This window comes from Ostrinia furnacalis, unplaced genomic scaffold (genome assembly GCF_004193835.3).
Source record: "Ostrinia furnacalis isolate ACB-3 unplaced genomic scaffold, ASM419383v2 OfSCF5186, whole genome shotgun sequence".
Lineage (NCBI taxonomy): Eukaryota > Metazoa > Arthropoda > Insecta > Lepidoptera > Crambidae > Ostrinia > Ostrinia furnacalis.
Window position 1 is genome coordinate 515,428 of NW_021135425.1, and position 10,226 is coordinate 525,653.

Here is a 10,226-nt window from a genome sequence, read left to right on the forward strand (position 1 = left end):
TGTAGGGCGCCGAAGTAATGGCGATTGTGTGTTGCAGCGGCTGCCGTGCTGGCCAGCACCCAGGCGGTCGTCAACTCCTTCCCCACGCCGCCCAAGTGAGCGCGCCCGGCGCCCTGAGGACCCCGCCCGCGCCCTGGCGCCCTGAAGCCGGCCCTGGCGCCCTGAAGCCGGCCCTGGCGCCCTGAAGCCGGCCCTGTGCCCTGACGCCGGCTCTGGCGCCCTGAAGCCGGCCCGCGCCCTGCCGCGCCCGATGCCGGCATCCACAGCGCTTCCCAAGCGCCCCGGCCCTGACCCCACTCGGATGTGACTGTGAACTTAGTGCGAACTCAAAAGTGCCGTTTTCTCCTATCGAACTAATCTATGCCAGTAGCCATAATTTAAACACTGTGATCTCGCGTAACCCACGAATGTGTATGTGATGTGCGCTTTGAATGTTTAGAATGTGAACGGATAGTTACCTGAATTCTTTAGACGAGTGTTGTGTGCGGACTCCTACCTGGATGTTGTGTTGTCGGTGTTCCCGGATTCCCGGGCGTTCCCGGGCCGAGCGCGGGACTCTTGGCGCTCGCCCGTGTATGTTTTGTTTTATATGTTCACTAGTGAAGCACAAACTAGATTTGTAAATATTAGTGTTATGTGTAAATTACTTTACGTCGTTAGCGCTCCGTAAGGATTTAATGTAATATAAACATCGAATTCTCTGATTCTCCATCTGGGCATTGTACTGAAGTTTGAAGCCCCCACTAAATTTAATATCATGCGAATACAGCCTAGTAAGATCTTTATTTATGAATACTGCATTCCACAAAGAAAGCAAGCGTACCTAGATTTTAAAGCTAAGATTAATTAATATTAAGCGAGTACTAGCGTAAGTTTAAAGGCGTCAATGTGATCATTACATGAGTCGTAGCGTGCACAAATCATACTCTGTCTCGATTATAGTGATGAATGACTTATTATAATATAAACCGTAGAGAGCATCCTATAGAGTCGTGGAGTGTGTGGGCATTGCTGTGCGTGTATGTCTGGCTTTTAATGATATATTAAATCTCATAGTCCGTATTCTCACATACAAGGGATTAGTGTTTCTCTACTTTCTTATACTGTGCGTATGCGTTCCACACACGGTCCGCCACTGAGGCACGTGTCACATTAGGCACATCGTACTCGACCCATTCCCAGCTGCTATTTTCATGCTTTAACCCTTTCACTGTATCAGTGGTGAGAATCTTGTGTGGTAACATTTTACTATGATGTTTAAAATTTTCCTGGTCACCACAATATTAGAATCAATTAAATCGGGATGACCACCATAATTATGCCTTTATACTAGTCAGATATTGATTCTGGATCCCAGAGTCGAGTGTACTAACTTAAAGGACGATAAGTTTTTGCCCGTAAAAAGTACAAGCATAGCATTTAGCTATCCGGTGGCCGGTGGCCATGTGCTATATAAAGGTTAATCAAAACCCGATCTAGTTAATTCTATGTTACTGTTTACACTTTTATGTATAATGCATTTAGTCTCCCAGTTCGGGTCTGGGTATCTGGTAGTAGCCACAAATACCGAGCAATAGACAAACAGAAAAGTACAGACCACAAAGAAGTAATTTTGTGGTGGTTGCAAATCGCGCTTCCCTAGTTATCTATGGTTTGTGGTTTCCACCGAATGCCTTCGGGTCCAGCTCAGTTTTGTACCGCCTAGTTGTTGATAATATTACGCGGTATATTGTTCGATACAGTCTTCCAAACGGTTGATTTGAATGTTTAGTAGTTATTGTGTTTGCATTTACTTCTCATGGTGGATGATGAAAATGAGGTGTCACAATGTGGTTTATTGTTAGAGTGAGAAACGAAGCGTCATGGATTGCATTTCTATTAGATGAACATTTATTAACACATTAGAAAACATACAAATATTATTGTAGTGTATAACGATATTATTTTCATGACATTTTAGTCAGTACGCACGTACCTGTTTCTTAATTCTTAACTAACAAATTTCGTATTAATAAGCGGGCCTAAATATTAGAACGTTTTGAAAAAAGCCAGTGAGTTGATTTTTATCAGCAATGTTCTTTCGAGACAAAACTACTTAAATACTTTCTCTAATGTACAAAATTGTAATCAGGGAAGATGTTTCTAATACTCAAAAAAGAACTATCTAAATGATGAATGGTCATGCGACTCATAAACATTTAACTGTACTATTGACCGAAATTCATTATGGAATTGATATATTGTTCCATCATAAGCTGGTGCCGTGTAAGTCTGCCTTTAGAAACTTCTTCCGTGATTATAAAATGTCATAACTGTTAGTACTGTAGCACATTAGGTCACTGGCGTCGCTGATGTATCACACACAGCTCTCACATAACGTGAATTTTAAAAGTTCAATATTTTTTTCACTAATTGCAGTTTTAAGATCTTTTCGAGTTGTGTGCGATACGGCAGAACACGATGGAGTCGAAAATCGTCTCAGAAATTGTAATTTTAAATTGAATTCTTGTGGCTCTAAAGATACCACAGTCGAGTGACATAATGTGCGGCGGTACAAAACAATGAGAAGTGTTAGAAGAGTAATAAAGCGATTGTATGAGTGTAACCCCGAGCATGCGCGGCGGAGTCACGTGATCTCAAAGCGCTGCGGACGCATAGACTGACTGAACGATTGATTTATCCGAGTGTCTATTCAGTACATGTTTCCATGTGTAAAGCCTGGTCCGTGAGCACATAGAATCCCGTCCAATGACCCCAAGCGTCGCGACTGTGCGACGCGCGTCCGTAGTGAGTGTGCGAGCGCGACAGCAACATAATTACGTGCGAGCGACAAGGATGGGCAGCTTGGGGTCATTGGACGGGATTCTACGTGCTCACGGACCAGGCTTTAGTGTCAGCGATAAATATTCGTAGTTCATGCCAACCAAAGTAGCTAAGAAGTTCGCAACACGTCTTTATTACTATTGGAATAAGGTTGTGTTATCAACTTTTTGGCCACTTTGGGGTTCACAAACTATTTGACGCTGATTATGCCTAATATTACGAAGGTTGATTTATTTTAGGCGATCAAATATACAATATAAATAATAAATAATAAATAAATATCCTTGGACATTTTACACTGCGCTTCTAGTCCCAAACTAAGCAAAGCTTGTACTATGGGTACTAGACAACGGATATAAACATACTTAAATACTTTTTTTTTGTAAATACATACATATTATACATAGAAAACACCCAGTCCAATACAAACAAATATGTTCATGCACACAAATGTTTGTACTGTGCGGGAATCGAACCCGCAACCTCCGGAATAGAAGTCCGTTTCGAACCACTACACCAAACGGCCGACCAAATTTCGAACCACTACACTACAACAAACCAAATATGAATAATGCCGTCTTGTAAATACGATTTATGAGAATCGATCTAAAATAGATAATTGTACACACGATTAGAAAGATTGTCGTTTATATTTTTGTCGCCAACTGCCTACGGTTTGGCAGCATCGGTGTGCAGAGAGCTTAAGTTTGAACTTAACTCGAGAGTAATGGATAAGGATCTGTAATAAACTCTAATATCATTCGTTATCAAACCTTAAGCGGTCACAGAAGGCCACGGTATCAATTGATTTCTATTGTCTATAAAACCAATTGTCATTTTTTTTTAACTCTCGATGCCAATGCGAGTGAGAGTTATGGATGGATAATAAATAGCTTGTGTCGAAATCAAAACTAAAATATCGAATCGATAGGCTGATATAGTGCTAAATAATTAAACATGGTCACGTGTACTGAGTAGAGTTGCAAGTGACGCGATAACGCGATCGCGATATACGCTTTCATTAACTAGTGTCCATGCCAGTGGCGACTGGTATGACACGTGGTCATTGTATTTATAATGTATCGATATATAATATGAACATTTGTGTATTTTTTTGATGTAACTAAAGCCAAGTTTGATTTTTCTTAGAAAAGAATTCGAGACGTTAAAAAAGGAATAATAAAGATAAATTATTTCTTAAAAAATGAGTTTTATTTTAAAGTCCTTAATAGTAAGGTTACATTATTGTCATGTGCAGATTATGCTTGTAAATTGTGAGGTTGACTAGGAGGTAAAAGAATTTCATACATTGCGTACAAACAAGTATGGTAACTTACTTACATTAAAATTACGCGCATCAAAAGAATTTGTGAAAAAAATTAAAGCTTAAAGTAAAATAAATTAATTACAATTGCAGAACTTATTTTTACTTAAATATTAACACAATACTGTTGCAGAAATGCCATTATCTTCACAATATCGGCATAACTTATTACGAAATTAAATGATAAAACTTATTGGCAATATAAAGTTACGTAATGTAAACAAAAAGTTAATAAACACAGGTAAATGGAGCATATAAAGCTTAAATTCATCAAAAGTTAAATGTTTACTTTGGTTTATTACATTTTATTGTTGGTAAAGAAACTTGTTTGTCATGACATTGAACTGTACTTAGAGATCATTTTTTATCAAATTGTAGTTGTTGGGAATTATCTCGATCGAAATTCATTATTAAGTACATACATTTTTATACAAAATATTTTTCAAAATTTTAAAGCCGAATCTCTACTCTAGTAAATTACAAAAATTGTTCTTTTATCTACATGCAAGTAAAAATGTTATATCTAAAATAATTTACTTATTAGCCGAACCACAATTAATTTACTATCGAGAAAAATTAATACCGCGAAATTTTATTTCATTTGTATCACAACCAATTTACAATCGTTATTACTTATTATTTCCAAAATCAATCTATGTCGTCGGGTCTCAACTGCCTCTCCCCTTCGCTCAAGAATATTTGCAGGGCCTTGTATAGTAGGTATAAGCCGAGCATTCTTCTTTCTTTCAGAGGTAAGGAGGCAGCCACGCCGTAATAGGTGCCGCTTTTTAAATTTTTCAAGTTTTGAAGTCCTAATACATCTATCATGGAAGCTTCGTACGTGTAGGCCTCAGCTGGGATGACGTTTTGGAAGATGTGAAGGCAGATGACACCAACCTTGTCGGACCAGATGTCGAGGATCTTCTGAACTTTCTTGTCGGGAGACGAGGTGAAGTTCCGTTTCCAGAGGGTGAGAGCTTGGTATAAATGGGAGTAGGGCCGCGAACGTTTGCCTGGAATAGAAGAAATAGATTATGTAGTCTTTTTTGTGATTGAATCTAGGATTTGGCGACATATTAGATTTGTGATTAGCTGCAACCATAAGTTAGGGAAACTGTAAGGCTGACGGCAAACGAGTGTACCTACTATCCTTAGCGTAATTAACAACGTTCAAGTTCCACCATATTTTGTGCCGTGAAATATAATTTTTTTGTAGACTCAAAAAACGCGTTGTCGTTTGTTAATATTAAATTTTAACACAGGATCACCAGAGTTATCTTAGTCACTGATTTATTTTTGAAAAATCAAGTGGACTCAAGCCTGCAAGGTCAATCAAATACACAGTCGGTTTACACTAAGCGTAGCTCATCTGAGAATCGATTCTTTGAGAATTGATAAAACCTCTAGCCTCAGGACAAAACCTTTTTATTATTCATCATCATCATCATTTCAGCCACAGGAAGTCGACTGCTGAACTTTTTATTATTAACTAGCTTTCCGCCCGCGGTTTCGCCCGCGTGGAATTTTGTCTGTCGCAGAAAAACAATATTGCGCGCGTATTTGCTCACCAGGGTAGGTCCCTGGACTACGACAAACATTTTAAAACCAAAATCAGCTCAATCGGCCCAGCCGTTCTCGAGTTTTAATCAGACTAACGAACAGCAATTCATTTTTATTTATATAGATAGATAGATAGATAAAAAAAAATTACCTTTCCCGACGTAGAATATGGAGTTTATGAAGGTGCTCCACGAAACGTGGTGTGACTGCGCCGCCGCCTTAGCGGGCAGATTGTCCGTGACTCTCGGGTCGAGCAGCAAATAAGTGAACGAGGTCTTAGCGGAGCCCTCGCGCCATTTGCGGAGCGGGTTGGCGAAGTCACCGCGAACTTTGTTCTCTATTTCTATGTACGGAGAGAGGTTTTTCGTCCAATCCTCTGAACGCAAAGACTTTTCTAGTTCTATGCTGTACGCTGCGGAATTGGTTTTGAGTTAGGTTTGGTTGGCATAAAATATAAATTCTGGTGTTCTTGTTTTTAATTTCTAGAGCAGGGCTTCCCAAACTGTTCTTTGCGAAGCCCTGAGGCTTTCGCACTTTGATTTTGACGTTGCAAAATTCTAATGGCGAATTCCCAAGGGAGACACTGTAAGATAAAGTTTGGGAAGTCCTGAGCCTACATTTAAAAACAACAATACAATTTGTATGGTTCAGGTTCTTGTCCAAAGATCGCATTTATAAATGAAAAGGGTGGCATATCCAATCCATCGCGATTTAGTCTATAGAATTTACCTTTATTTATAAGGGATTTTGTTAAAATTTCACTTTTTAATTTATACTCTTTCAACACCATTGTAAAAATTTGTAAATAATAATAATTACAAAATAAACAACATTGACATCAAAAATTTGGACATTGACAAACCTGATGGCCATAAATTGATACTTGTAAATAAAAAAGGTTCTATGAAATGAGTTTTTAAATAAAATAGGAAATTTCTGACAAGTGACCGAAACGGGTATGGAAACGGGAGACCACAAAGTATGCTACTTTTCGGGAAACCGTGACCGTTACTTACGCCCGTATTCACAAACGATGCTTGCTTCTTAAGTTAAGCAGAAAATCGAACGCACAGCGTTGAATAGAGCTCTGTAATTGGTTCGTGTGTCACCCTGTGCGTCCACGCGCTATAGTAATGTTTGTGAATACGGGCGTTGAGTTCCTGTCTCTGTCTTGCTCGCGAATGAGGGTTTTCGCGATTGGAAAATCCGCCAGATGGCAATGCGTAGACGCGAGGTCCAAATACTGCGTGATTGGTGGATTTTGACATATCTGTCAATGTCACGTCAAAAATAACCAATCATGCAGCATTTGGACCTCGCGTCTACGTATTGCCATCTGGCGGATTTTTCAATCGCGAAAACCCTCATTGATGCCAAATTGATGCATAAACAATATACCTACATAATAAATAAAAACAAGTAACGGTCGCGGTATCGCTTCTCAGTCGCTGTATCGCGTCTCGGTCGCGGTATCGCTTCTCAGTCGCTGTATCGCGTCTCGGTCGCTTGTCTCTCGTGGTGCAAGTAAGAGAGTAAATTATCAAACCAGTTACTCATCCGTAGTGATATGAATAAAGATAAATGAACTTTTACTTACTTTTACCCTGGTTCGTCTGAAGAATGGGATTCTTCTTTAAAGCTTGTAGTTTCTTCAGGTACAATGTTCTGGTGGAGTCCTGTATAGGTCCCGGCCTGAAGCCACGCTTTACCAGCTCCTCTCGGAGTGTGTTGTTGTCATACTGGACCGATGAAGGGAGGGATGAGGCCACGGACTGTATCGTTTGGTCCGGACTGTTCAAGTCTGTTCCCTCTTCTATTGGAAGCCTGTGTAGTTAAATTATGTTTTAGCCAATAAGCATAATAGTTGTCTAAAAATTATTTGATTAATTATTATTATTGGTTTTGGGCCTTCATTTGCGCCAGCTCGACCAGGTTTGATCTATTGTGGCAGCCCTTGTCTTTAGAGTTCACTGCTTAGTCCCGTTGAGTCTATAAATTTCCAGATTCTTTTATTTGATTAAAGAAAAACCACCAATCCATTGGCTCATCAATATCCATCGGTTCAACTATTCAATAAATTATACATTTAAATATTTGAGTGTTGAGGTCGTTTCACTAAATATTAAATTTGTTTCATATCAACGTATACCAACACAGTATCAGTGTTTTGATAAAAAATTGCTTATAACATCACTATCTAATCTATTCTGTTGTAAATAATATTAATCACAATTACAGCTTTATTGAGTTAGTCATAGGTTCTTGTATGATATAATAAAATTAACATTTTTATTGTGTTTGAAGAAGTTCTGAAAGTTAGTTCTCAAGATAGAAACAGTTATACTTACACAATTGACGATACCAGCAATCTTTTCTCGATCAAAACCACATTTTCATCTTTATCTTCGTACTTATATTCCTCTTGCATGTTCCCTATCACTATACTGCCTCCGGAATAGTTGCTGCTTACTCCACTGCTAGCGGAAGACCTTCTTGTATTCATAGCGTTGACGTCTGTCACTGATGATATGTTGCTCAGTAAGAATTCATTACTCTTATTCTGGACAACCACCAACGCCTTGTCCAAGTCAACTTTGGATGTGTCACTAGACAGCAATGACTGGGAACTATCCAACGTCAAAATATGTTTCATATCAGAACATAAAGAAGACACACAATTCTTCTTACAGGACCTCAAATTACTTTTTGAGTTGTAATTCTTATGCATAATACTGTTGGGAGACCCAGGCAAGGAGAAGTTCTCGTATATGCTTACTCTGCCTTTTAAATCCGAACTGCTATTACTTTGGCTGCACTGGCAATTGGTTTGGTCCAGAGTTAATTCTAACTTCTTAACTCCACTTATTTCTACTTCGTAAGGTACATTTTTCGTCAAGCATGTCTTAAAACTACTGTTGGTTTCATCCAACTCAGGATGGATTGACATTCTATTATTATTACTGAGATCACAAGTGGTGTTTTTGGTGAAATCTGAACTTTTCCAAGGAACAGATTCATTTTCTAACAGGTACGTATCACCCAATATCGTTGGGTAAAGTTTGTTGATGACAAGACTGTTTTTCTCACACCAGTCCCGTACCATCTCTGATTTTCTGGGCATTGTACGATCATACAAGTTGTTATTTTCGATTGGTTCATATTCTGCAACCATTTGGTTTGTTGTCACTAACACTTTTTCTGAAAAATTTACCATAGTCGTTAATCAACAAGGAAAATTATTACAAACTAATTCAAGGTCTTTTTATGAATGATAAGCTAAATAACAATACAAGCTAAATAATAATAAGTACCTACCTAAATCTAATGTATATGCACATGAGGAACCAAAACTGTCATCAACCTGGTCCACCACATTGTGGAGGTAGTCGTATACCTCCCATTGCTGTTCTCGCACAGCATAGTCAAATGCTGTGAGTCCATCAAGATCACAGCGTGATGGGTCACCTCCGCACCCAATCAGGAGCTTTAGGTTGTCCACGCGGCCCCATATAGCCGCTATGTGGACTGGAGTCACTCCATCGTCATTGCTGTAGATAATAAGATAAAAAATGTCAGTAGTGACAATATTAGATGGCAAGATCTTCAAATTTTAAGTCTCTACCCTTGGTGTAATCGTTTACATTTATGTCCTTCAGTCAGTCGTATAGGTCACTACGGCTTATGTAATTAATAATAGATAGATTTAATAAATAATAATCTTACCACAAATTGGGATCTCCTCCATACTTCAAAAGTAACTCCGTGCACTGCTTGGACTTTTCCAATGGGTCAATACCTACTGCCAAGTGGAGAACACTGATACCTTTGCAAGGTAACACTCCGTTTATGGACACCTGGATATCTTTGAGATAAGCTTCTACAGAGCTGGAATGGATAAAAGGTAGATAAATTAATATTAGACACAAACATTGCACAACTGTTGTAATAATTGCACTTGATGCCAAATACTTTCACTTTTCAGTTTAATGGGCCTGGATATGGTAAAAAGTAAATATAATTTAGTTTTTATCGTTGTATGGATCTATCTTGTGCAATATTCTAGCATGATTCTAGCGTTATACATCAATTTATGGAAATAAAATACAACTCAAAAATTTAACGCCGCAGGGGGCCCGACTGCAATTTATTACATTATTTGCAGTTGTTAATGATTTAATTAGCTGTGAATACATACCTTACATCTCCACATTGTATTAAATCGTACAATTTAAACAATTCTCTATACGTTGTGCCCATGATTTTGATCAAAATTAGTCACCCAGATTCGCTATGTTGCGATATCATTTCCTGTAGGGCACGGCCCGTTTGATTTCACTTCTATTTATAACTTTTACACATTCAATCAATAAATTCACCACTAATAAATAAAAACACCGTTTTTAAAGGAAAATCGCTAATTTCCTCACATTTTCGTTTGTTTTTTTTAGAATTTTTTGAACTAACGTCACATTTTGCATCTTTGTTTACGTTTGTTAGGAATGTTGCGTTCCGTTTCACG

General features: G+C 38.5%; 2 protein-coding genes across 2 annotated transcripts in view; one reads left to right on the top strand and one right to left on the bottom strand.

Annotated features, from left to right (window-relative positions):
* The window catches only part of LOC114360840 (zinc finger protein 608), an 88,284-nt gene extending 85,734 nt beyond the window's left edge, over positions 1 to 2,550 (top strand). Inside the window, 1 exon segment of the mRNA XM_028315661.1 lies at positions 38 to 2,550. Coding sequence (XP_028171462.1) covers positions 38 to 99 — 62 coding nt within the window. The 3' untranslated portion in view covers positions 100 to 2,550.
* Positions 2,551 to 3,882: 1,332 nt separating this feature from the next.
* Positions 3,883 to 9,964, bottom strand: LOC114360831 (uncharacterized). Its single transcript, XM_028315652.1, has 7 exons — positions 9,903 to 9,964; positions 9,431 to 9,592; positions 9,023 to 9,255; positions 8,056 to 8,905; positions 7,305 to 7,531; positions 5,859 to 6,119; positions 3,883 to 5,160 (listed from the first exon to the last, which is right to left on the bottom strand). The coding sequence occupies exons 1-7, from the start codon at positions 9,962 to 9,964 to the stop codon at positions 4,796 to 4,798; spliced, it is 2,160 nt and encodes a 719-aa protein (XP_028171453.1). The 3' UTR covers positions 3,883 to 4,795.
* Positions 9,965 to 10,226: the final 262 nt, after the last annotated feature.